Here is a 27,175-nt window from a genome sequence, read left to right as displayed (position 1 = left end):
CTGTGCTCAGGGTGTAGTGAGATGTGGGAGCGGAGGCTCCAGGGTGATAGATGTATGCTGGAGGCTGTGAACCTCTGGGGCATAGCCGGCGGGGCAGCGGTGTCCCTGAGAGACACTAGAAAAGGGGGTGCAGTTTAGGAGCAACTTAATGCAAGAAATGAGGCCGTCCTGTGTGCATCACTTCGCCTTGTTTTCTGCCTCTGCGTGAGGTGATTCAGGCTCTCGGAGCCAGCTCCTGCCTGTTCCTGAGACAGACCCTCCTTCCTCAGAACTGACTGACACACGGCTCTGGCAGAGTTGACCTTTGCCTGTACGTTTTGTCTGTCTGTCTCTCTCTCTTGCTGTTTGTGTCTTCTCTCCTTCCCTTCCCACCTGTTGTAGTTCTTGAGCCCTTCCAGCTCCCGCAAATCTGTCTGTTCTCTTCTCCCTCCTTGCTGTCCCCACTTCACATGGTTTTGAAGCGATGTCCTGATTTCCTCCTGTGTTGGTGGTGTGGAGGGGGCCCTACACTGGGTGCATTTAAGTCCCTGTTAAAGTCCTGCTTCTGTCATGCTGCCTACAGCAAATCTAGCAGATTTATATAAAAGAAATCCCTGTTCCCCTTCCCCTAATCTGTTCATCCATGGCGTGAGCTCCTCGGGCCCAGGGGCTGTCTGTCCTTGAATGGCTGGAAACAGCTCATGTCTCGTGGGCGCTGGCATAAACGAACAGCGGTCCCGTGATGCTAGGTTTGCTTCTGTAAAACCAGTCTCCAGCTGGAGCTCTTCTTCCTGCTCTCCAAGCACTATGGTAGCGCGGGCTCTGCAGGCAGGATGGAGAGCAGCTCCCCGTGGGAGCCATTCCTGTTGCCCAGAGACAGAACAGTCAGTGTGGTGAAGGCTGAGACAGCAGGACAAGGAGCCAGGGTTATGTACGGTTTGGTGGCCTAATGTCTCATTTCCTTGCTTCTGTAGTCTTGTGTCAAATATGGTGTGTGGGCTGGCGGGATGGGGAGGGCAAGCTCGGCTGCTTCACTACAAAGTTTTTTCTGCCTAAATTTCCTTGGTTTTCAATTTTTTTAAGCCGAGGAGGAGGGCTGGTCCGAGGAAGGGGGGGGGCTGTTTGTGAGAGGGGCATGAATCTGAGCTGCTGACAGAGAAGACTTTATCCCGTGGCAAAGATTTTATGTGTCTGCTCTGCTGGCATGCTCCTTTTCAGGCCTGATGAATGAAATGAAGGGACGTTACCCAGCGTTTATTTAACAAAAGTGAAGATCTCCTCCAAACGAATCCCTCGCCCAGTTTTTGTTAGAAGTCCTGCTTTTCAGAAGAGATGACCGGACAAAAAATGATGAAGCTGCCACAGGCCAAGCTCAATAAGAAACCGATTTGAAACCCTTCCTATTAAAAATGGGTGAAAATCAAAACTGCATAATTACACCATTCTATCTAGGGCAAATAAGCTGTGACACTGTGTAGTTTCACAGTGAAAGGTCACCTCACCAGAAAGAAAACTAGTAATTTCAATTTCTATTCCTATTCTCAGGACATTTCAGATGGAGTTTTAACTGTGGCATCAGCCCCCCCAGTTTGTACATAATGGACGGACAGGTACACACACACCACATGGTTTTCTGAGTGCTGGTGGTGCTAGGCAGGCTAGGCCAGCTTCTCCAGTACAGATTAAAAGGAGAGTCAAATAGTGTAGGGCCCAGCTACAGCTGGGCCCAACTCTGGGCAATAGCCTGACCTGTTTGAAGTCGATGCTACAGCTCCCATTAACTTAAGTGGGGTCACGATTTTACCCTAGGGTTTTCTTTTTGCAGGAGGTAGTACAAACTGGCTTTCAGTGTTGGTTTACATGAGTTTGCGTCCCCTGAGTTTCACTCTTGAGTTCAAACAAACCTAAAGCTCAGATGAACTGCAGCTTTCATGGTTTCAGCGCGGAACCATAAATCAGTCTGGTACTATTTTAAATAGGTCCCAGGCTTGTGAACCTTTTGATAGGTTTGGGGTAAGGTTTTTGGATTTTTTAAGTTTTTTGTCTGTAAAAAAATCTGTGCTTCCGAACTTCCCTGCAGTTGTTGGGTGATTGTTGGTGTTTTCCCTTTTTATAGATATCCCCAAATCATTGTAAGCAAAATTGTTAACTTCTGGTTGGCTAATTATCTCAGCTTCTGAAAAGTAACATTCCAAAGCCACTGACTTGATTTGCCTGCCCTGAGGACTGTGAGAGGAAAGATAGCTAAAGAGTGATATCACATCCTGGTTTTGGTGGGTTTTTTTAAATGATTGCAAAACTTTTGATTACATTCATTTGCTCGCTGTTCAGTTCAAGGAAACAAATGCAACTTCTGCTTTTATCAGCAGAAAAGACATTGCTATAAACTGATTATTATTTAATTAGAATGGAAGTGATCATAAAATGATATATTTCATGATTCTGAGGAAAGGAAGGAGTGAGAGCAGCAGAATAAGGACAATGGACTTCAAAAAAGCAACCTTTAACAAACTCGGAGAACTGGTAGGTAAGGTCTCCTGGGAAGAAAATCTAAGGGATAAAGGAGTTCAGGAGAGGTGGCAGTTTCTCAAAGAGACAATATTAAAGGCACAATCGCAAGCTAACCTGAGGTGAAACAAAGGTAGAAAGAATAGTAAGAGGCCAGTATGGTACCATTAGGAGTTCTTTAATGACCGGAGAATCAGAAAGGAATTCTACAAAAAGTGGAAACGTGGATGAATTGCTAAGGAGGAGTACAAAAGACTAGCACAAGCATGTAGGGACAAAATCAGAAAGGCTAAGGCACAAAGTGAGTTACGCCAAGCAAGGGTCATAAAAGGCAAGAAGAGGTACTTTAAATACATTAGGAGTGAGAGAAAGATGAAGGAAAGTGTTAGGTCCTCTACTTAGTGGGGAAGGAGAGCTAATGACTGATGATGTCAAGAAGGCTGAGGTGTCTAATGATTATTTTGCTTCAGTTGTCACCGAAAAGGTTAACAGTGACCAGACACTCAACACAATTAATATTAACAAGGGAGAAGGAACACAAGCCAAAATAGGGAGAGAACAGATTAAAGAATATTTAGTTGAGTTAGATGTATTTGAGTTGGCGGGGCCTGATGAAATTCATCCTAGGGTAGTTTGTTTCAGCTGGTTCCTAATCTTGGAACTGTTGGCAATTATCTTGAGGAACTCACTGGGGGTGGGTGAGGTCCCAGAGGACTGGAGAAGGGCAAACTTAGTACCTAGCTTTAAAAAGGGGAACAAAGTGCACACCTGGAACTATAGACCAGTCATCTTAACTCTGATCTCTGGAAAGATACCAGAACAAATAAACAGACAATTTGTGAGCACCTAGAGGATAATAAGGTTATAAGGAATAGCCAGTAGGAATTTGTTAAGAACCAATCATGCCAAACCAACCTAATTTCCTTCTTTGACAGGGTTATTGGCCTAGTGGATAGGGGAGAAGCATATGTTATAGATATGTTATATTTTGAGTTTAGTAAGGTGTCTGATGCAGTCCCACAAGCAAACTAGGGAAATGTCTAGATGAAATTACTTTGAAGTGGGTGCACAACTAGTTGAAAGAATCAGAGTATTTATCAATGGCTCACTGTCGAACTGGGAGGGCATATCTAGTGGAGTCCTGCAGGGATCAGTCCTGTGTCTGGTATGTAAGACACAGGAGGTCACTGTCCTGCTCTACTCAGCACTGGGGAGGCCTCAGCTGGAGCGCTGTGTCCAGTTCTGGGCAGCGCACTCCAGGAAGGAGGTGGATAAATTGGAGAGAGAAAAATGATCAAAGGTTTAGAAAACTTGAGCTATGAGGAAAGGTTAAAAACACTGCACACGTTTAGTTTTGAGAAAAGAAGAGTGAGGGGGGACCTGATACCAGTCTTCAAAGATGTTAAGGGCCATTATACAGCAGACGGTGATCAGTTGTTCCCCATGTCCACTAAAGGCAGGACAAGAAGTAATGGGCTTAATCTGCAATATCCCAAGACAGGAAACTGGGGAGGTTTAGGTTAGGTTAGGTTACCAGGAAAAACTCTCTAACTATTTATGGCAGTTACGCTCTGGAACAGGCTTCCAAGGGAGGCTGGGGAATCCCCGTCACTGGAGGTTTTTAAGAACCGGTTGGACAAAGCCCTGCCAAGAGGGTCTTGGGTTACTTGGCCTGGCCGCCATGCAGGGGGCTGGAATCCATGGTGTCTTGAAGTCCCTTCCAGCCCAACATGTTTATGATTCTATGAATTTAGTTGACCTCTCTCACAGTTTCTCTCTCTCTCTCTCTCTCCAAGTACGTCAACGAGTGTCTTCTGTTTTACTTTAATTGCATGCATGTTTGAACACGATCAAGAGTGAGATCTCTGAGAACATAGGGATGCTCTGATGCAAACAAAATGCATTTTAAAAAACTGCAAGGATAGAGGGGACCTGCCATGTTTGTGGGGATTGGACTGAAGGGAAAGAGCTGAATAGTTAGTTCTGTGTCCCAGCAACTAGATGTGCCCGTATTTGTTACTGCATCTAACCGCGATGGAAGTACGCTACCTAAATGCTTCTACTAAAATGACCAGAGGTGAAATAGTGTGCTCTATTAACCTCTTAAATAATCAGTGTGGAACATACATATTAACATTCCCTTTAGGTAGATGGGTCAGTGAATGCTTCTCAGAAGTCCTGTTTCAAGCTGTTTGCTTCTGAGACGGTCTAGCAGTAATTCACGTTGGGAATGTTTCGTTCTCAGCCTCAAGGGCTGAAAGCTGCGAATCTGGAGTACAACAGGCAGTAGAGGGTGAATTGTCAGCAGGGGCCACAGAAAATACCAGGTTCTGCTTACGTACTCTAGCTTCAGTCAGTATTTAGTTGTCTGTATTATATACTGCTACGTGTATTGTGGTAATGCCTCCGAGGCTCAGTCAGGATCAGACCCTGTTGTCTGTATATGTCGCATTGTAGTTTTCCTTCGGTGTTGGCTTCATTAGGGAAAAGGTGTTTAACATCCTAGTGTAGACATGTCAAGTGGTAGTTCTAGCAGGATACCTGTCCAGGATAAACCCTTGACTCCCCCAGGGCTTACCGTGACCAGCTAATGCATGTTAAAACTGCCCTCTGCCTTGTCTGCATTAAGACGTTAGCTCCTGTTCACTAGCGTGTGTTTAAAAACACCCCATTTTTCCTTAGTGTAGACGTGGCCCTTGAGAAGAAGACGAGCTAGTTATTATCCAGCAGACTGAGTTCCAGTAGCCTGGTAATGGATGCCCAAGGCAGAGTAAGCCAGCAGAACCCAGGCTGCAGGTCCCAGACAGTGCAGTGTAAGATTTCTAGCGGTCCGCACCCAACGTCTCCTATCAGGCACTGCAATAGCCGAGGCGAACCCCCCAGGTTATCTCTGAGCGATGGAGGAGGACAGCACATTGCTTCTGCACATAGCAGGCTCCCAGCAGAAGCACGAAATGAGGCTTGTGAGGCTGAACTGAGTACTAGTGACCGCCCCAGGTGTCTGATGGGAGGCCCGATGTGCGTGTTCAGCATCTTTTCCTGTCTCCACTAGGTAAACTTTGAAGAGTTTAAAGAAGGTTTCGTGGCAGTGCTGTCCTCCAACATTGACCTGGGCATTTCCGACGAGGAGAGCAGCTACTTGGAACCAGGTGCTGGGAGACTTTGCAGCTGGTTGTTCAGTTTTTTCCCTCTGCTTCTGCTGCCAGTTGAAAGCCTTACCTGCTGGTGCATTGACGAATTGCCAAGACAGAGAGGAAGGATGGTCCAGTGGTTAGGGCACTGGCCTGGAACGAGAGAGTTGTGGGTTTGATTCCCTGCTCTGGCACGGACTTCCCATGTGACCTTGGGCAGGTCTCTCTGTGCCCCAGTTCCCTGTCTGTAAGACGGGGATCACAGCACTGCCCTACCTCCCCGGGGTGCTGAGGGTAAATACATTGAACACTGCGAGGTGCTCAGATACCACACTAGGTCCTTCCTAGATCTTAAGGGACCACTGTGATCATCTAGTCTGATTGGATTTGTCTAGCTTCAACTTCTAGCTGGTGGAGCTTGTTAGACCTTTGTCTTCTAGACTGAATATCCCTTTTATTATCCAATTTCTGAACCCCAGGTGGGATCTGAATGATCATGTCACCCCTTACTTCTGTCTTTGATAATCCAAGTAGATTGAGCTTCTTGAGTCTTTCACTAAAAGATTGGAAATCATGCCTTATAATGGTTGTCAGGGCTCTCCTCTGAACTCTCTCCAATTTATCAGCATCCTTCTTGAATTATGGATGCCACAGCAGCCTAGTAGAGGTTGCACCAGTGCCCAAGACAGAGGCAATGGGACCAGATCAGTACCTAAGATAGGCAGTTTTTTAATTGTTTGTTATGCTTTGTGGCCGGGTGGGGTGTGAATTTTGCACTGAGTGACTTGGCAACTTCAGCAAAGTGAGGGCTAGCAACAAAAGGGTTAATTCAGGATTGTTAAATCCCACTCATCGTTTCAGTATTGGGCTTTTCCAGACAAATAGCCTCTGTCGGTACCCGGCCACCTGCCCAGGTGTGTGCTTTCTGGGGTGGCCAGGGATGCAGCAGGGTCACGGAAGAGTCACAGCTTTAGCTGTACGTGTCACATTAGCATGCCCAGCTATTCCTCATTTTGTCTCATTGAGGCAGGACTGGACGTACACCGTCCCATACACTTGTACAGTGGGCAACGGGCCCACGGCGTGTGAGACTGATGGAGCCCAGCAGGACAAGAGCTTTGATGCTCTCCCAAACAGCGCATTAGAGCTAGGATTGTTTAGAATGGGGGAAAAGGTTATGTCTAGAAGCGGTGGGCTGGAAGCAGGAATCGCTGGGGGCAGTTGTCTGGCCTGTGTTAGTTAGACAGAAGGTCAGACTAGATGGTCACATTGGTCCCTTCGGGCCTGCGAATCTCTGGATCACTTGATCCTTCAAACACTGGAATACTCTTGTAATAGGGCCGGGAGAATGGCCTCGGGGGTAGGGCACAGAACTGGGGAGACAGGCTTCAGTTCCCAGCTCTGCCCCAAACTTCCTGCATGGCCTTGGGCCAGTCGCTTAATCTACCCTGTGCTTCACTTCTCCCTTTGACAGGTGGGGACTGTCCTTCCCTACCTCGCCGGGTGCTGTCCAAATAAAAACCATTGTGAAGCTTTTGGGCGTTGCAGTGGTGAGGGCTAAGTGAGGACCCAGAAAGCTAGAATACTGGAGCACACAAGCACAGCTGGAGTTCAGCAAATATCAGCCGCTACAATTTGTCTTGCGTACCCTACACTTTGACTGCCTCTGGTTACACCACGTACCGAGGTTTGAGTTTGCTACCTGCTTACGTGATAACAAGTGGTCCTTTGGCTCAGGCAATAGACGCCTGTTTTAAGATCCTGAGGTCCCAGGTTTGGTCCCTGCACATGATGATGTGATCAGGGACACCATTACTCAAAGCTCATTGCTGCTTAAATAAGAGCGGAAAAGGGGAACTCTTTCTGTTTACTTGGTACGCGTATGAATCCTAATGGGGGAGAGGGCAGAGTGAGTCACTCTTCAGACTGGCCGTTCTCTCTGTGGGTCTGTGATTTGTGTGTCCAAATAGAAAGCTATTTGGCCTTTAGAGAGAGCAAGGGAGCAATGCTGCAGTTCCGCAGTGAAAGTCGCTGTGCTAGGAGCTCTCTGTATTCTCAGTCTGAGCAGCACGGTCTTTTTTGGTTTTAAATAAGCAGCAGAGTTTGAAAAGAAATTTGTCTAGACGTGTGTGTCCCAGACTGAGATTGATTTTTTTCCCACCTAGCCGTCCCAGATGATGTCAAGCCCAAGTACATGAATGGGGCTAAGTGGTATGGCCGCTGGACGAAGCCAGAGCTCCAAGAAACCGAGGTGGAAACCACCAAGTATTTACAAGATCAGCAAGTTAAAGCCAGTGTGAAAAGTCAGCTGAGACGCTCAGCATCTCTGGAGAGTGCGGAGGTAGGAATGACTCATTCCTCCGCTCCTTGGAGCAGGCTGGCCAGATTTAACTCAGCCTTCTTGCTTGATTGCAAGTAATGTTTAAACAGAAGGCCGCATTCATGGTGGTCTAACCTGTTCTGAATGGTTACCTGTGGCAATCCTTAAGAAGTGCCGATCTGCATTGGGTTAGCATGGATTACAAAGCCCAGTGCTAGAGCGGGTCGTAGGAAGAATGCTGCACAGGTACCAGGCAGAGTTGATACACGTGCCATTTGGACATTGGTGGGGCACCCTGGGAGCCTATTGTGCATAGCAGAGTCTGCACACAGTCCCTGTCCCCCAGAGCCCGTAGCCAGACAGCAGTACCGTACCGCTGATTTTGGTCACCCCTATGGTTACCAAATTCTGGTTACCCCTGTGGGAAAAGATTCCCCCTTTTGTACAATGAATTAAATGGAAGGAAATAAAATTTATTGGAAAAACATTTACGCGATTCATGAAGTGTCCCCAGCTGGAAAGATAATGGACAAAAGTCAGGGACATTCCAACTTGGCTGCCTCGCTGCGCCCTACCCCATGTCCATAGGAGTCACAGGGCACTGGAGTGGGGCTCAGGTCCCTTCCACTCTCAGGGCCTCCGTTTTCCCTCCCGTCCCTCTCCTGTCCCTGTAGGATGTCAGCTGTTCGGGGCAGAGGCTGTCTCTTGCTACCTACCTACTCCAGTGGTGCCCTGAAGGTGCTTCTGTGATACAAATAACAATTAAAGCAAGAGCAGGCCACCCTGTAAGAGCTATTAACAGGGGTTCTAAGTAAGTTAAACTATCGCACCTAGGACCCCCATATGGACTTCGTGCTTCAAAACCCATTTAATGGACAGTAGCTTTGCCCCTCTTTGTGGGACAGGAGGATCGGCATGGGGTTGGGAATGCAGGTTGTCATTGCTTGTGTGGTCTCCAGGAAGAGCTCTGGTTAATGAAAAACAGATGATGAGTCAACTGGATGCATTATTTTTAAAGAAAATATAAACAGAGTCTAAGAAAAGAAATGTAGATTGCTTATATCATGCTGCTTAGAACATGCTGCTTCACGAGACTGTTCTCTCTTAAAATAAAAATACAGGGCAAGGAGAACGTGAACAAATTCATCCTTGGACAGAAAACTATTTTGAGAGAAAACAAATGTTACCCTCCCCCATGGCTGAGTGGGCAGAGCAGCTCCCCTGCTGGTCCAAAAATGCAGCTCCATGGCTTGGCCCCAGTCCTGCAGGCTGCCCTGCATGGGTGGATCCCTGCACACAGTGCCTCTCCCTCCCCCCAGCCCCGAGCCCTGCTGGGGGCAGACTCAGGGCCCTTTGCTTAGTTGTTTTGCTCTGGTGTCTGATTTCCTTTTAGAAGAATGGTTTTGTTCTTTGTTGTTGCATTCTTCACGTCCCACTGTTACATCTGCCATTCTTGTAAGTTGCCTTAACAATTTTTTAAGTTAAAAAAAAAAGACAGATCAGCAGAGACTGGCTTGTGTGTAGGGAAAAAACGATTGACGGCTTTTCAAAGAGCATTCATCGAACACTACTTTCTTTTAAAATGCCCCTGTGTGTTCCCCTCTGTCTTACCCCACGGGAACCAAGTGACCAGTCATTTGTGAACCCCTCCCAGGGCACCTTAACATAACAGACGAAGAGTTGCCCAGTGGTTACGTGCTGCTGGGACTTGGGAGACCCAGGTTCAATTCCCAACTCTGTTGCAGGCTCCTGGTGTGACCTTGGGCCAGTCACTTACCCTCTCTGTGCCTCAGTTCCCATCCATACAAGGGGGATCGTCACCCTGCCCCAGGGTGATGAGGATAAACACATTAAAGGCTGGATGCTGTAGTGATGGGGGCCATATAAGCACCTAGGGAAGACAAATAATATAGGGCTGGCTCTTCAGAGAGCTGGTGCTCAGTCCTTCTGAAAATCAGACGTGTCTTTAACGTTTCTTGAAATGGGCTCCCAATAATTGAGTCCCAAAATTACTAGTTGCTCTTGATAATCTTGTCCAGAGGTTGTAGAACTGGTCAGTGTAACATCCTTTAGTACTGGATAAGTAACACAAAACAGTGAGTTAATAACCTGATCTTTCTTTGGTGAATGTGTAGGGTTGTGGAATTATGATGTTACAGATAAATTATAATCAAGACTTTGCATATTAAATGTACAGCTAAAAATAAGATGAACAATCATTTTGTATTTGATAATAGGGATTTTAAACGGTTGACAGTCTCCGATGAGTCATGTCAGCCCTTTTCACATACCCTAATATCACAAACCATTATTCCACCCACCAGAATTTCTCTGTGATACTTAATCCTGTTCATACATTGTTTCTGCAGAGCCTTAAATCAGATGAAGAAGTGGAAAGTGCTAAAGAACCACAGAATGAAATGTTCGCGGCACAAGGTAGAAAATCAGTGCTCCTCTGTGTAAAATGCTTTTGGGGTTAACAGGCTTTCTGAATGTTTATGGCCCAGATCCTTTGTGACTAGAAATCCAGTTATGCCAGCTGAAGAGCTGACCCTACGTTTTATTCCCGTCCCTCAGGAAGATCTGTTGGGGGGGGCTCCTTTTTGCAGCATTGGTTTAGAAAAGACAAACATCGTACTTTGCTTGTAGACACAACTCTGTGCAAGGTGATGCTGTGGTGATCTGAAGTGCAGTGAGCTTTGCCAGGCTTCAATTCTTCCTACAGCTGCCCTATTAATCTTCTAAAAATATCCAAGATGAACTCCTGCTATTTAATTAGGGAGCCCAGAATCGATGAGAAATGAGGATCTCTCTAATTAAGGTTATGACACCTTCCTAGTCTAATCCAAAATTTAATCCCAATCACCTTTTAGCTTCAATATCTTTGGTGCTCCCAACAAACATGTGATCTGTGGCCAGAGAATTTTCTTTGGCAAAGTTTGGAGTTGAATCAGAAGCATCTGATTTAAGATCCCTGATAAGAAATTTATAGGTTTTAAAAAATAAATGTTCTCCCTATAAACACACCTGATCTTTAGAATATAGGGTCCTAAGGACGAAGCTTTTCTTTGCCGAAAATTGAGGTTTTAAAATAGTGCCATGGAACAGTACTTAGAGGGCCCCATCTAGCTCCCATTGATGTCAGGGGAGACAGTCTCGTTGAGTACAGTGGGAGTTGAGTCAGGCCTGTAGTGAGCTCTTCCTGGTGGGCCCCACATGCTCATTAGGAACAGTAGTATCTCTCTGTTAGTGTAACTGATACATGGTTAATAATTTTAGGCCAAACGAGCACCTGGAATCCTGACCTATTTGACAGCCCCCGGCAGACAGACAGCCCTTGCTTTGATATGACAGAGGGTCAGATTCGGGGCATCTGGGAAGAACTGGATGTAGGGAACACCGGCTACCTCAGCAAGTGCGAGCTGGCGACGGTCTGTAAGAATATTGGGCTCAAAGAGCTGGAGCAGGAGGTGAGTTGGGGGCGGCATGGAAATGAGTCCATTGGGAAGGCAACCTGGTTAGTAAAAGCACATTGTCAGGGTAAATGGCTTTCAGAAATAAATCATGACGTCTTCAGACACTTGCAAATATGCTTCAAGAACATAGCCAGATCCTTAGTTGGTGTCGGTCAGTGCAGCTCCATTCACCTCAGCGGAGCTGTCTTGACTAGCTGAGGATCTGGTCTGTAATATGTATGAAGCAATTAACAGTAGCCTCTTTAAACACAAAACCTGAATTCAGTACTGATTTCTAGCCAGCGTTGTGACACACAGGGCATGTCTACTCATACAGTGCTGCAGTGATGCAGCTGCACCAGGGTAGCACTTTAGGGAAGACACTACTAACTCCCGGGAGAACTTCTCTCCTTGGCGTAGTTAAGCCATTTGCATGAGCGGTGGTAGCTCTGTCGACAGGATTTTTCACATCCCTGAGTGACGTAGTTACACTAAGGTAAGTTTGTGGTGTGAACTTGGCCTGACACTTCTGCATAATCTGATACATTTGCATCCATTTACGTCTGTGGGAAAAGACTATTTAATTAGCCAATTAACAGTGCACCCTCTGCTCAGTTCAGCCCCAATCCTGCAGTGTGTTCCACACGGGCAGACCCCTGCATGCACATGGACACCCGATGAAGTCAATACCACATTGTCACAAATTCTTCTTTCTCCTGGGTATATAAACTAGTATGAGATGGAATCAACCTACAGTTGTCCCAGCCCAATGGCTACATGGGGATTGTAGCTAACGCGCTGGAAGTTGGGAAATCTAGGTTCTAGTCTTAGGTCGGTGCAGTAGCTGGTTGGCAGAGCTGAGCTCGCATTCCCCAAGTGCCTTTGTAAATACAGTGCGATGACCTGTGTCTGGTGTGTATTGTTTGTATCCCTAATTGGAGCAACTGATGTGGATTGCGTGTATCTACATGGAGTCACTACATGCCTTTGTATTTACTGCAGTTTCTCTTTTGGTGTGGAGAGGTGGAAGGGTTCGTTCTCGGTTATTGTCGATTCTGTTTGTTATGTAAAAACAATAGGGAACTTTTTTTTTTTTTTTTTTAAAGATGTTGGTTTCCAGTGAATGAGTCTGGGATCTTGCATGTGGCTGATGTTTCTGCTAACTTTTTCCCCCAATGGTTTTCTGCAGGAACTAGAAGATTTATTTCGTAGGCTGGACAGAGATGGAGATGGCAGGGTGAGCTTTCAGGAGTTCGAGCTTGGCTTGTCCAGCCATGGGCCTGTTTCTTTTCCTGTTTTTTCCACGCCTGTCAAACAGCCCAGACAGCTGCCAGATCACCAGGTGAGTCCGAGGCAGGACTCCCAAGAGTCCTGGATATAACTCCGAATGTCGGGTCTGGCTAAAGAGCCTGGGAGCCAGTGGAAAGACTCCCATTGACTTCCCTGGGGTCTGGATCAGGCACACTCCAGTGCCTGACAAAACACAGTGCTCTGCGTCAGATGCTTTCTGAGCAGAGTTCCCAGGGAGGCTCAGCTACCAGTGTAGAAGGATTTGCCCTTCTCCCCTGCAAAGAGGGGCTGCTCTGACGGATGTTTTACTGCTTACAGCTCCTCCTGGTCCCTGGAAGCAGAGCTAGCCAGGGCCGCGTGCACTCCAGCCACACCCCTTCCTGTTCTGGCTGTGCCCTCACTCAGGTGTCCCCTGCTGACATGTCCCTTGTGCTGCAGGCTGGGAGTGGGGCTGGCACAGAGCCCTTATGCCAGTTCTGCACCAGGTGGGGCAGTCCTCTGCGAGGGTGCATTCTGGGGATGGGGGCTTTAAGGCCTCTTACACTGCCAGACTGACATCACGGGGCCCGAGTGTAACAGCCTCAGGCCTCCTGAGCATCAGGACAGGTTGTGTCCAGCCTGGTGATGATGGTAAGGGCGGCGTCTGGCACCCCCTTCACGCCCCACCTTTGTGCACCAACCTGGGGCGGAGCACAGTTCCCGCTGTGCATCCCCACATGTCTAACTCAATCACTGTCCGAAAGGGCGTGCCCTAAGAACACACACGCTGCACGGCATGGCGGGGCTAGTGCTGGTGTTGGAACGTCGCTCCCGAGTGTCCAGACTCCGGGTGAGTTTTAACTGTGCTGTCTGCGTATTTCAGTCGCGCTGTTCTCCGCCTACCTGTCATGGGAGCAGTCTGTGAGCTGAGGGATCCACATCTTGTTTATAGCCTATTTAAGTCAGTGGGTGGCTGGTACAGTCTCTCTCACACGCCCAATCTCTTGCTTCCCCTGGCACACCAGTGCTTTCACTGCTGTGAGAGGAGTCTGGATTTTCAGGTAGTTCGTGCTGTCGAGCTTTGTTCCCAGCTGCTAAAGAGGCTGGTCCTGGGCCAATGAATGCAGCTTTCGTTCAGCATCGAAGAGGCCCTTTGCAGTTGGTGGGTTTTGCTGATGCTTGGCTCTTCAGAGATCTCTAGGGGCTAGTCTGCATGGGCAACGCCAGCGTGCTGCTGCTCTCCCAGCAGTCTAAAAACACCTCCTCCCTGAGGGGCACAGCTACCAGCGCTGGGCGTGCGTAGCTGCCCAGACACTCCACGGCAGCGCCAGGGATGCTTCGTGCAGACGCGGCCTAATAGCCTGCCGGAGACCCCGGATACGTACTCGAATTGCTAGGCCACGCTGCAGTCTCTCTGCTGGTGCATCTTTGTGCTGTTGTTACTCACCCTATGCCTGCCTGGGCCACAGTCTCATTGTCCCTTGCAGTGTGGACACAGTGAGAGGCTCATGTAACTGCCTCCTGTCTGACCGGAGAGAGGCGGGAAACCCTATGCCGCTGGAATGAAGAAATACTGCTCCAATTATAATGTCAGCTTCAGGACTATGGGCCGCCCTGCCCTTGTATTGACTCTGGATATGTCTACACCGCAATCCGAGGTGTGACTGCAGCACCTGTAGGCGCACCCGCGCTAGCCTTGATCTAGCTAATTCAAGTAATAACAGCAGTGAAGCTGTTCGCGTACATCCCCAAGGGGCCCGGCGTGCTTGCGCGGCCCATGCTGCAACTTCACTGCTGTTCAAACTAGATCAGGTGCGTCTCCACGTGCTACGGGCGTAACCTCCTTGGGAGGTCATCTCGCTGGTGCATGGAAATCGGCGTAATCAATGTTTTCTTACTATAATAGCAATAAATATTTGACACTCGGTGCTTTTCATTCCCAAGGGTCTCCAAGTGCTCAGAAACTAACCGTAGCACTAAAATGCAGCTACTTCTAGTCTGGAGACAGTCAACGGGCCCACTACGTAACCGTGGAGGAAGGAGACCAGAGGAAACCATTACTCTTTCCAAATAGGCCATGAGATCTTTTGGCTGAGGATTTCACTGGGGATTTCAGGGGACGGCCCGAGGAGTGAGGCACTACTCAGCAGGAGTAAGGGTATCAGAATCTGGCCCTAGGTGTGCCCTTTTAGCCACGCCCTTTGTAGCTTACCCCAAGATGTTCTCAGCTCTGCAGGGACATCCTGGCTATCAGAATCCAGTCCTTGGAGTAAATTGCACTGAGCTTAATTTGTCTGCCTCACATGTGCAGGGGGCTGGGTTGACCCATCAGGATCTGAACCTAGTTTTGGGGTTGTTCCATCACCCCCACACCAAACGAGTTCCACTTTATCTAGCGACTGACACTTCCAAAGTGCTCTGCCAAACAGACCCAACTGATTCTGCCCAAGACTTTGTGGCGCAGGTTGGTATCGTGATGCTCTGCTACATCTGGGGAACTGACACACACACAGCTAAGGGCCACAGTTTCAAAAGTGGCCTCTAATTTTGTAGGGTTGGGTGCCCAGCTTCAGACCCCTCCACGTGACTTCCAAGAGATGCAGAGCAGCCCCAGCTCCCCCAGAGTTCATTGAGATGTGCTGAGCATCCACAGCTCCAAAATTCAAGCTCTTGGTATCCAAAGCTGAGCGTTCAGAAGTCGGCGAACCCAGAACGGGAGGGCGTTCTGGAGAATTTGAGCCTACGTGGTTTGCCCAAGATTCTGTATCAATGTTACGGCGGCACTGGGATTGAACTCGGGGCTTCCTGGCTCCGAGCGCCTAGATCCTGCTGCTTCTCAGCTCAGAGTGTTTCCGTCTTCTCCAGTATTTATTACATGCCAGCAGTCTGTTTGCAGGACTGAAGTGTGTGTTCTCGATGCCTCAAAATGCCTTGCTCAGCTGACTCATCTCAGTTGATTTCCAGGCTTCCGAGGAGAATGGGCTTAGAATTGCTACTCCGTTGTTACTGTCCAGCTACGAGTGTCTGCGTCCCTTCTCCTGCATCGATGACGGCAGCGGCTTTGCGAGTCCTGCACAGATCCTCTCCCTCTGGGCCCAGGAAGGAGTTGAAAACTGCAAGGAGATTCTCAAGGTTTTACACATTACTTTATTGATTGATTTTAGAATTGCTTTTCTGGTGTTACTGCAAGCCCTCTAGCTTCCTGCTTATGGGGAATGGAGGAGGGATGGCAGATGCCAGATTTGCATGGGGATTTCTATCATCTGTAGCCAAGGGGTAACTATCTGAGCTCTTCCTTATGATGGGCCGCCAGCCTGGGAACCGAGGGGCACGGTCTGTACTCAGGGGCATATAACACTTTGAGATATAATTTCTTGTTCTCTGTCCTATATCACCATCCCTGTCTCACTCCAACGGAGAGGCAAGTAATTCAGCTTGAAACATTACCGTAGGAGTCACTGCTATCGGTGTCTCTTGTCTTGTACTTAGATTATCAGCATCTTGGGACAGGGACTGTTGCTCTGTTTTGTGTTTGTACGGTGCCTGGCACAGTGGGATCCTGGTCCGTGCCTTCTAGCCACAGCCACAAAACAAGCAATGTAATAGCAATAATAAAGATGTGCAAAGCTCTCTTTTCTATTCCCTTGTCCAGTTGCTCATGATTTGCTGAAATGTGGGCAGACATTGTCCGGTTTTAGGACTGCCTGTCCTGGGCTATGATCCGTTCCGCATTGCATATTTCTCATGCTTCTTTGAGCAACCTGACGATTATTGGGGTTGTGAACAACAGCGATCTCCTGCTGCTGTTCGTGTTCCGAATAAACGTCAGCCTTTGCCCGGTTCATGATGTGGAGGCCGGGTCCCGGCGTCTACAGGGCTGGGTTCATGAGCCAGTGATCTAGGGCACAGCAAGCTCTACTCAGTAAATGTTCTCTGTCAGACCTGCTCTGCGGTATCCGCTGTGTGCACGTAGGAGAGGAAGGATGGCTCAGTGGTTAGTATGCTGACCTGGGACTTGAGAGAGCTGATTCCTTTCTCTCCTGAAGACACTTTGTGTGACCTGGGGCAAGTCACTTAGCATCTCTGCTCCCCATCGGTGAACACAGGGGTGTTGTGAGCAGGGAAGTGCTATTTTAGGTTGCGAGGCGCTCAGGTGCTCCGGTAACGTGGGGGTGGGAGGCAGTTGCATACCTGAGAGAGAGAACTTCAGGGGGCTGTTCTTGGGTTTTTGCAGAGTCTGGATTTCAGCCTGGAGGAGAAAGTGAGCCTGGCGGAGCTGGCTGTGGCCTTTGACAATGAGCTGATGGTTTCCAAGAGTGGAGTCCAGCATGCGGCCGTTGCTTCCTACAAACATGAGCTGAACTACCTAGAGTAAGGCGTCTGCTCTTCCCTGCCCTGCTTGGCGGGGTCTCTGTACTAGAGCCGACAAAGGCTCTTATTTGTTTTGGTCTCAGGCCAGGTGAGACGTGTGCCGGACGTAACTATGTGTGGGCACTTGTGGGCTCCTCTGAGGGGGTGCTTCTCTCCGGACACCGGGAAGCCCTTTGTCATACTGTCAGCATCATCTGCCTGTCCTTGCAGGGCCCAGGTGGAGCAGGTCTCCAGGGAGCGAGACAAGGCAAGGCTGGACTTGGAGAAGGCGGAGAAACTAAACCTGCAGCTCATTAAGGAAGTGGATGATCATCATGAGGCCATGGAGCACCACCATGAGACCAAACTGAAGTATGGGAGAGCAGCCTGTGTGCCTGTATACAATGTCTCCTGTGGATTGGTACACAGACAGCCAGATTCTCTGTCTGTGTGAACCGGGTGCAGCTCCACTGATCCACTCACTTCAGCGGAGCTTGGCCCATTTACACCAGGTGTGGGTCTGGTGCTCACGGATTTCAGCATTAGCAAGTAACCTGCATGTCTGACGGTATGCATGGTGTGCAGCCCCATTGTGAAGTCATACGCTGCCATTAGGCTACAAAGATTTGAATAAGTTCCTAGCAATGTGACTGATATTGACCAAAAACTCACAAGAGTTTGAGCACTTCCCCTTTATAGACTTTAAGGCCAGGAGGGACCATCACGATCATCTAGTCTGACCTCCTGCACATCGCAGGCTACAGAACCTTGCCTACCCACTCCTGTAATAGACCCATAACCTCTGGCTGAGGTACTGACGCCCTCAAACCATGGTTTAAAGACTTCAAGTTACAGAGAATCCACCATTTACACTAGTTTAAACCTGCAAGTGACCCATGCTGCAGAGGAAGGTGAAAATCCCCCAGGGTCTTTGGTAATGTGACCTGGGTGAAAATTCCTCCCCAACCCCAAATATGGCGATCAATGACGCTGAGCATGTGGGCGAGACCCACCAGCCTTTGGTATTTGAAGGGAAATATAGGTATTTTCACTCCTGTATCAGAGTGAGTTCCCTATCTGAGGAGGAGCAGAAGTGATGCTCTAATAACGCTTTAATTGGTTGTTTTGGTTTTTTTTCAAACTTGAAAATAAAATTCAACTCATTTTCCATGTAGCTAGCCATTTTCTTCCTGTCCTGTTTTTTATATTTTATATATATATCACACATACATACACACACGCACCCACCCACCCCGCCCAGAACTCTCTCACTCACACACACATGTTTTGGAGCCAGTTATTAGTGGATGAGAGCAGGGGGAAGTGACCATTTGAAAGACAAGATGCGGGTTTGGATAAGGAGTGGCCTGGGACTCAGGGACCCTGCGAACTCTGGGACAATTCTCTTTTTCAGAAGAGACACTTTAGTCCAACCCAAGTTATTGGGCTCAGTGCCAGGTAACTGAGTGAGGGTTTCTGCACTACAGGACGTCACACTAGATGACCTAATTGTCCCTTCTGGCCTTAAAATCTATGACAATGCCGAGGGTGGGACTTGCCACAGCACCTATGTGACTTGGGAGCACAAGTGCATTGAAAGCCTGAGAGAATTGTGCTCCCAAGTCACGTAAGAGCTTTTGGGAAATCTCAGTCTTCACAGTCACTTGCCCATGGTGGCTTTCTGCTGGACACTGAGCAGGGACGCTTGTCTGTTGCAGAGATCTGGAGCAAGACTATCGAGGGAAGCTGAGCATTATTAAATCTGATGTGGAGACAGACCGAGCGCTGCTCTTGCAACAAGTGACTGATCAGCAAACCAAACTGGAAGTGGATATAAAACTCCTCCAAGGCGAAAAGACCAGCCTGCGGGAGAAGCTGACCTTAGCAGTACAGGTGAAGCCACTGCCCTGGGGAGCCTCTCGCTGCAAGGGGGTGCCCGATGTGCAGTCTGTGCTGTTCCTGCCGGATTGACAGGAGAGGCCGGGAGCCAGGCTAACATGGAAAACCCTCCTGTCTGAACTCAATATTTTTGCTGGCGCTGCAGGAACTGTAACCTTTTTAAATAGGACAGCGGAGGTAGAAACACACACCCGGCAACATGCTCATATCACCTAGAAACAAACCCCTCCCCGCGAAACAGAACACTGCCCACACATCTCCCTCCTGGGGAGAGGACGAGAGAGGCAAGCCACACGTGACAGACGTTCGCCATGAATAAGAGCCCATTGAGAACAGACTAGTGTTTAAAAGCAAGAAATCATGTGGGTTTTCTTCTTCACATCTCCTGATCAGGGTCTTACACTAGCCCAGCCCTCCCCTGAAAACATTATTGGAAGGTTATAGAACAGAAAAAGGGATTCTCCCATAAAGTTAGCAGCTCTTTCCATAAGGTAAGCGACCACCGCACCGCGTGGCTGTGCTCGGCCATGCTGATGGAGCTGTGTTTTGTGGGCAGGAACACGCTCCAGAAGAATTGCCCAAACTGGCTAGCTGCATTATGGATTGGGGTGTGCATTTGTGAAGCATCAGGGAATATAACAGTAGGTCATTGCTTCCAGGCTCTGATGGCTTGGCTCTCTGCCATCCCATGTTCCTGCCTTAAACCTCAGGAGGGAAACCCACTGAGATCTGGCTGGGATGTTAATGGTCCCTGTTGCGGGTCAGGCACGCCTAGTCCCCTCCCAGGGTGGGGCACAAGTCTTGATAGGCCTGCAGTCATGCCTGTGCACCCCTGGCTCAGGACTGTGCGGCTTAGCAGTCAGAGTCAATAACTGCCCCCAGGCTCGGGGCAGAGTCAGTCATTGTCAGGATGGGCCACCACCTCAGGGGGAGCAGTGGCCAGGATAGGGGGACCTGGGCCCTCCATCTCCAGTGGGTCCCAATCCAGGGCTGTGTCGGTGGCAGGGTTGCCTGCCACCAGCTCAGCAGGGATCTGGACAAAACACGCCAAGCTAGCCTCTGGTTGTCCAACCAACTCCCCGCAAAGACGCCCTGGGTTACTTCCTACCCACTTCTACGCATCTTGTGGCTTCCTAGTTCCCCCGGTTCCTTCTCCCTCTGTAGCATCCAGCACCTGGGGGTTGAGGGGTGCTATCAGCAGGCTGGCCTCCACGTCGTGGAGCGCCCACAGACCTTCATCAGGGGCCAGCGGCACACCTCCTTCCCCTATGGTGGTCTGCCCAGACTGAGCCAGGCTGCTCCCTTTTATACTGGTGTTGCACTTCGAGCATGCCTAGTAGGGCCGTGGGGGTGTGGTTTCCACAGCCCACAGTGAGGGGTTAACCCCTGCAGTCCCAGTGCAGGGCATGCATGCCCCTTCACAGTCCCCTATTGGCTGAGATTACATCTTTGAATAGATTCATTTTGGATACTTAACAGGTTTAACAAGCACCTAATGTAACCTATTCCATGGCTGCTTTAGTCTGGGGTTTGTCCAGTCCATCACAAGTCCTTTTTTTTTTTAATTCTCAGTGTAATCTCTGCCTCTTTCCCTCCCCTCCCCCCGCATGGCCAACAGATCAGAACCAGGCTGGCCTTTGTGGGCCCAGCTGTTTTACAGAGACAGACCCTGCTGCTGCAAACACTTCGGCTTGTAACTGTATGCACTTACGTGTGAGTACAGCACCTAAAATGATGGGGCTCTGATTCCTTGATTGGGGCCTCCGGGCGCCACCACACTGGCTGCAGCGAAGTTGTGAGTGTGTGCAGAATCCTGGCCTTAATGATCCTGATGGATGCTCCATCCTTTGAAAGCTATTTGTGCAGGGTGGATGTCATTCTCAAACCTTCCCCCTAGTTCAGCTACAACTCCTTGTGCAGGAGTCACTGGGCGAGACTCTCCGGCTGGTGAAACTAGGGGATCATGACTGTGTCTGCTGGCCTGAAAATCTGAGAGTCAAAAAAAAAGTTTATGATTTTTTTTTCAAAAAGTCGATGGAAATTTTTTTTACATTTTTTTAATATATAAAAAATTGAATTTTAAATGAAAATATTTGTAAAAAAAATATTTTTCACTAAACAACTCCTCCTCAGACTTCCCACAGAAATCCTGCTCTGAGTTGAAATATGGCCAAGGGACCTGGCTGAGAACTTTTTCACTGAATAGTTTCCCCTGGGGAAAAAATGCAGTTTTGTCCAAATGAAAATGTTTCAGGGTCACATCAGTTTTGACAGAAGAAAGTCAAAATGTTTCGGTTTTCGTGTCAGCATTTCATTCAAGAGAGACCAGGTGGGTAAGTTAATCTCCCTTATTGGACCAGCTTCTGTTGGTGAAAGGGACAAGTTAGTCCATGGTTTTTAGAGCCTAGCAGAGTTATGCATTCAGACTCCCAGGCTTGTCTTTTGAGAGTGTTGTGCAGGTTTCCTTTGAAGATGAGGACTGAGAGGTCAGCTATAAAGTGATCCCGCTGTGAAAAGTGGTGACCCACGGGTGATAGGGTGTTCTTGTCTTTTGTAATTTTTCTCTGCAGATTCATTCGAGGGCGCAGTGATTGTCTAGTGTCACCCACATAGCTGTCAGGGCATTTGATATGCTGGATGAAGTACACCTCACGTTGTGATAGGCATGTGTGGGACCCATCGATCTTGAAAGGTGTATTCTGAGGGGGTGTTGCTCACTGTAGCAATGGTGATATGTCCGCAGGTTTTGTATCTGTTGTTCCAGCAAGGTCTGGTGCTGCTTTGAGTTGGTGTGTCCTGGTCTGTGAGGAGCTTGCTTCTGAGGAGGAGCTTGGAGAGGTTCGGGGGGATGGTGTTTGAAGACCAGTGGAGGGTGTTCAGGGAAGATTTCTACAGCCAGACACCCAGATACCACAGAACTTGCTCCAAAGAGAGAGTCCAGGATATGCACTTTCACACACTTAAAACCACCTTCCCTAACCAAGGCTGCCCCACCAGAGAAGTAGATCACATCATGGAACGGGCTGCCCTGGGAGAACAAGTCCAATACAAAATAACGTCCCCACTCCCCAACCACAAACCCTTAGTTGTCACCTGCCACCCCACACTGGAACCCATACATGGTATCATCAAACAGGTACAGCTGATATTTGATGGAGAGTACATCCTGAAAGAAATCCCCCCCCCCGGCCCACAGAAATGTCAGAATTTCCCAGGGAACAGAAATTCCGGCTCCCGACCAGTTCTCGAGGCGAGTGAACTTTCAGGGGGCTAGGTCCTTTGGGGGCTGCTGTGTCGGAAGGGGTGAGGGAAAACTGGGCTTTATAATTAAGGTTACGTTTTAGTCATGGGTATTTTTAGTAAAAGTCATGGACAGGTCACAGGCTGTAAACAAAAATTCACGGGCCCGTGACCTGTCCATGACTTTTACTAAAAATACTTGTCCTGAATAAGACATGGGCGGGGGGCGCAGGTGCTCGGGGGAGGGCCGGGGGCAGTCTGGGGGCACTGCGGGTGCTAAGGGAGGTGGCCAGGGACCCCCGCTGGTGCTGGTGGGGGCCGGGGGGATTGGGCCATGGCACGCGGTCCTGGATCCCCGCTGGGGGCAAGGTGGGCCAGGCCATCCAGGAGCTGCAGGGGGGCCATGCCAGTGGGAGCTGAGGAGCCCCCCACCCCAAAGTAAGTGCCCCCCATACTCCCCAACCCCCTGCCCCTAGCCCTAAGCCCCCTCCCACACACCCAAACTGCTGCTTCTGATCCAGGGGCCGCTTGGCTCGGGCAGCCCCTGAGCCAGCACCAACTGCTGCAGAAGTCACGGAAAGTCACGGAATCTGTGACCTCCAGGACAGACTCGCAGCCTTATTTATAATAAGCCTTAATTCTGCCCTGGCTGCCACCGTTCTGCAATTTAGCTCACGACTGTTGCTGATCATGACGTTCCGACTCTCACAAACGATGTTCAGCATTCTCATTCCACCCTTCTGCTGGTCATGCATTCAGTGAAGAGACCCAGCTAGATTTAGCAGTAGTCAGGGGCATCATGGGTGGCCTTAGCCTCTCTGTGCCAGCGTCACTCTGGTTTGCTATAGAGACTTGTGCTGCTCTTTCTTAGACCCCGATCCTGCAAGCTGCTATGCACATGCATGGCCTGTGCTCCACTGAAGTCAGTGGGGCAGGTCTCCGGTGCAGGGGTCTCCCTGCGTGGGACAGCTTGCAAAATCTGGGCCTAACTTCTTTGTACCCCTTTAACAACATCCTTTTAGCCGCAGAGCCAGTTAAAGTGGTCCAGTGCCCTTGCTTGGGTGCAGTCATACTGAGATAAGCCCCTTACAGCAGGGTCCACATTAGGGGGCTGCACTGCTTTAACTCTTTCTGTCCAAACAGAGAATAACTAAAGTGGCACAAAGTCTGTGTGTTGACCAGGCGTCAGCCCGGCATGCAGAATCCGTGACTATGGGTTACGGACTCTGCCGAGACCGCCCTCATCGCTGTAGTATTCTAGCATCCGCCAGTCACGCAGTAAGTGACGTAACAACGCCCCTGTCACGGGTGGCTCGTTCCCTCCTCCTCTCCCCGGGGGAGAATCGTGTGGGGCCTGCTGGGGCTGGTCCCTGCTGTGGGGAGGAAGGAGAGAATCAGCATGTCCTGTCTGAGGCTACACTGGGAGCTAGGGCTGGGTCTCCCCTCTCACTGAGCTGGCGCAGCGTAAATAGCCGTGTAGCTGTGATAGCATTGGTAGCAGAGACACAAACCCCCCTGAAACCGCTGCCTGTGCCCTGCTATTTCTACTTGCAGGAGCTCGATGGAGTGAGCACACAAGCAGGTATGCCTGGCTCACAGGGCAGACGTAGCCTAAAACCACCTTCTCCCTCCATGTGAGCTGCGCTGGAGTAAACTGTGCCGCCATTCAAAGGTGTCCCACAAGGAAGGTGCATGGCGCAGGCATCCTCTAAACATCAGTACGGTGGGCATTAAACAAAGCTCCCTTTCCCCCCTATTTAAAGGAAAACCGGAGGTTACAGAGCGAGGTTACGGAAGTAGTTGAAAAGCTGTCGGAGTCAGAGAAACTGGTGTCGAAGCTGCAGAAGGAGCTGGACTTCATGCTGAAAGACAAGGTAACGTTCACTTCTTCAAACAGCGCTTTTTCTGGAGCTGCTCCAAAAATGCCTGTTTTTTATGGGGAAAACGTTTCCTTTTTCCAGAACCCCTCTCACCAAAACGTTCCCTTTTTTGCAATGAAAAACTGAAATTTTTGGCTTTCAAAAATGTTCTTTTGATTTTTTTTTAATGGAGTTTTCAGAAATACAAAACTTGCACAGAAATACTTTCTTGTATCCAAAAACCAGAAAATTTCTACTAAAATGAAACCTTCCGGTGGGAAATTTAATTTTGGTCAGAAAAATAATTTGAGCTCTGACCTTTTCCTCTGTCACTGTGATTGATACAGGAAGGTGGGCAGGGCTTGGAAAATGGACCTGACACCCGTGAGGCAGTGTGAAAATATCTGTCAAGCCACACCACCTCCCCAGTGGCCTCACTCCCTGCAATTTAATGCTCTACCCTGAGTCATGACCTGTATTCGTTCTATACTTTCTTCCCTATCTCAGATCATGGTGGATCTTTCCCTTTCATGTCTTCCGCGTCTGTCTCCCCTTTCCTTGCTCGCCTTTCCTCTCTCTCCCCCTGTGTTGTGTGCTCTGCCGCCGTCTGTTTTCTGACTTCATTCTTCTCTCATTCCCCGCTCCCCCTGACCCAAAATGGCTCACTCTTCTTTTGCCCCACCAGTCTCTCCCTGGCACCCAGGGCATAGACTCCAGACCGAGGACTAAACCTAGTAGCCAAAGGCTGATACAAAATGTGGACTCCCCAGCGTCCTGTGGAAATGGCCCGGTGACCAACCGACCCCCCTCTCTGGGCTTCCCCATTAATGGGAGCTGCTAGCTGCTCAGCTTTCTTAAAAATCAGGTCACTCTGGGCCTGGTCCAAAGCCCACTGAAGTTCCTGGGAGTCTTTCCGCTGACTTAAAGGACTTTGCAGCAGGCTCTTCTGTAGATGCCTAAATATTGACTTTTAGGAGTTTACCTTTAGGCCTTGTAGCACTGTCAGAGGGGTGTTAATTCCTCCTTTTCCTGTGTGTAATGCATTTCTGGGGCTCTCTCTCTCCGTGTTGTAGCTGGGCTTGGTGGATCCACACAGCACAGAGCTGCTCCTTCAGGAAGAACGTTTTGCAGCGATCATAAAAGAATACGAGCTGCAGAGTCGGGTATGTATGGGCAGCGCCGTTCAAGAAAGCTGTTGTGATGACAGTGTGCTCCTTCCCCGGTCCGGTGAAATGCCCCATGCGCTCCACGTCCCTGGTAGGGGCGGGGGGTTGTGGCGGAGCCGTCCTGGTTCGGAGGTGGTGGAATTGACATGCAGGCTCTGCCCCGTCTTGGCAGAACCCCGCTGGGGAATATTTTGCAGGGCCTCCACACTAGCCCAACTGGGCGACTCGCACTTCGTGGCAGTTCAACACAAGGGTCTTTCAGCCCTCTCTGTTCTGGGTGCATCTTGGGGTGCTTGGGATCATCACCCCCACCCCAAATTTTAAATCCTCTCCTTTCCCAGGCTCCCCCGCTCAATCTGCAGTTTCTGTACCCTAGTTCAGTTCTGCAGCTACATGGGGGCGGGGGGGGAATGTTTTCAAAAGTGCCTAAACGCCATTTCCAGCATAGACGGTGGCATGTAGAAGCCTACGTCTCACTGAAAGTCAGTGGCACTCAGGCACTGACCTCACTGAAAACTTCCCCTGTGATCTCAGTCACATCCTGGTCACTGCAGGGTGCAAATGAGTACTGGAGCACACCCCGTTCGCCTGTGCAAAGGGGGAGGCCCTGCATAGCCCTGAGAGATGAGCACTGAGGCTTAGAATAGCATCTGGCCTCCCACATGGCAGCATGTTCTGTAGTCTGCAGAACCCTGGACCAACCCCGAAATTTTATTTGATCCCATTGTAGGTTAAAGCTGATAAAACACAAATGGAGCAAAAACTTGAGGACAGGTTTTTATAAAACGCCCCCAGTGTCACTAATGTTTTCCCGAGAAGGGCTGGCGTGCCCTAAAGATCCCTCAGGGTAGCTGCAAGTTCATCAGAAACCACGGTGATGGGCATGATAGACAAACCTAGGTGCCTGGTTAAATTGATCCCTGGGAGCACAGGTGTTCTGAGGGGTGGGTCTTTTATTTTTCAGGAAACATAACTTTGTTCGAAGCCTTTTTTTAAAAAAGAAAGAAGAATCTATTGAGAAGTATCCGCTGTGTATGCCAGAATTTCATTCCTTTCTTTGTTGACTGGGTGTCTTAAGGGGCTTGCTGTAGCAAGGCAGTGTGTTCTCATGGATAGAGCATTGGGCTGGTACTCAGACCTGAGTTCAGTTCCCAGCTGTGCCATTGGCCTGCTGGGTGACCTTGGGCAAGTCACTTTGCCTCCCTGTGCCTTGGTTTCCCCATATGGGGACCATGCTCCTGATCTCCTTCGTGAAGAATGTGCTATGGGAGTTACTGGTGAAAAGTGGTAGATAGGAGCTAGGTACTATTATTGTATTAGGTTGAGAGTTTATTTCTCACCCTCCTTAGGTCTGGAATGAGCCCTTGCTCAAAGCCCTTTGTGTGGGGCAGTCCCCTAGAGGAGCCGTAGAGAGTCACGATTCCTTCCCTGGCACCCCTTCGCTCCCCAGGGAGTGACTTCCTGCAGCTCTCTCCTCCATGCTGTTTAATTCCCCTGCCTTGTGGGGACCACCCACTGGGGCAGCAGAATGCTGTGCCACCCCTTATTCTGGGCTGGGTCCTGGGGCCACCATCTAGCCCTGTTTGTAAACTGAGCAGGAGCTGTAGAAATCGAGAGGGGCTGTTCTTATAGACCATCAAATGACGTCACCTCCCAACTGGCAGTGCAACTGTTACTGTTCCGTGTAGTTGTTGTTAGAAGGTATATTATCAACTCACCTCTTCCTGTTTTTCTTTCCCCAAATCTCACAAAACCCCAACTCCCCCCAATTTGGTGCTAGAGGGTGAAGGTGAGCACTCCTACCTTGCGCATGCATGATTCAGACATTCTTGTTGTGACTTTCACCTCCTGCATGGTCTCTTGGCACAGCCTGAAATCTTGGGTGTTTACAAGGATCATTCTCTCAAATGCTTGAGATTATGTTGTTAATTGACTCGTGTATTTTGTATATCGTGACTCACTTAGTCTTTGTAATTGGTTTTCTCTGTGTGTGCTTTGA

The 27,175-nt window shown here is 49.2% G+C and overlaps 1 protein-coding gene across 3 annotated transcripts in view; it reads left to right on the top strand.

Annotated features, from left to right (window-relative positions):
* The window catches only part of NINL (ninein like), a 72,333-nt gene that overhangs the window by 25,609 nt on the left and 19,549 nt on the right, over window positions 1-27,175 (top strand). For 2 of the 3 annotated variants that reach the window (XM_074949849.1, XM_074949850.1), the window contains exons 3-13: window positions 5,540-5,636; window positions 7,784-7,959; window positions 10,308-10,374; window positions 11,218-11,408; window positions 12,583-12,735; window positions 15,627-15,794; window positions 16,897-17,033; window positions 17,244-17,384; window positions 18,731-18,905; window positions 23,915-24,025; window positions 25,084-25,173. In XM_074949849.1, the coding sequence (XP_074805950.1) occupies window positions 5,540-5,636; window positions 7,784-7,959; window positions 10,308-10,374; window positions 11,218-11,408; window positions 12,583-12,735; window positions 15,627-15,794; window positions 16,897-17,033; window positions 17,244-17,384; window positions 18,731-18,905; window positions 23,915-24,025; window positions 25,084-25,173 (1,506 nt within the window). The remainder of the gene's footprint in view (window positions 1-5,539; window positions 5,637-7,783; window positions 7,960-10,307; window positions 10,375-11,217; window positions 11,409-12,582; window positions 12,736-15,626; window positions 15,795-16,896; window positions 17,034-17,243; window positions 17,385-18,730; window positions 18,906-23,914; window positions 24,026-25,083; window positions 25,174-27,175) is intronic. The other variant, XM_074949851.1, reaches the window with a different exon arrangement.

The sequence above is a fragment of the Natator depressus genome, chromosome 3 (genome assembly GCF_965152275.1).
Source record: "Natator depressus isolate rNatDep1 chromosome 3, rNatDep2.hap1, whole genome shotgun sequence".
In the NCBI taxonomy this organism is placed as follows: Eukaryota; Metazoa; Chordata; order Testudines; family Cheloniidae; genus Natator; species Natator depressus.
The sequence above is the reverse complement of the archived record's forward strand: the minus strand, read 5'-3'. Positions and strand labels throughout refer to the sequence as shown.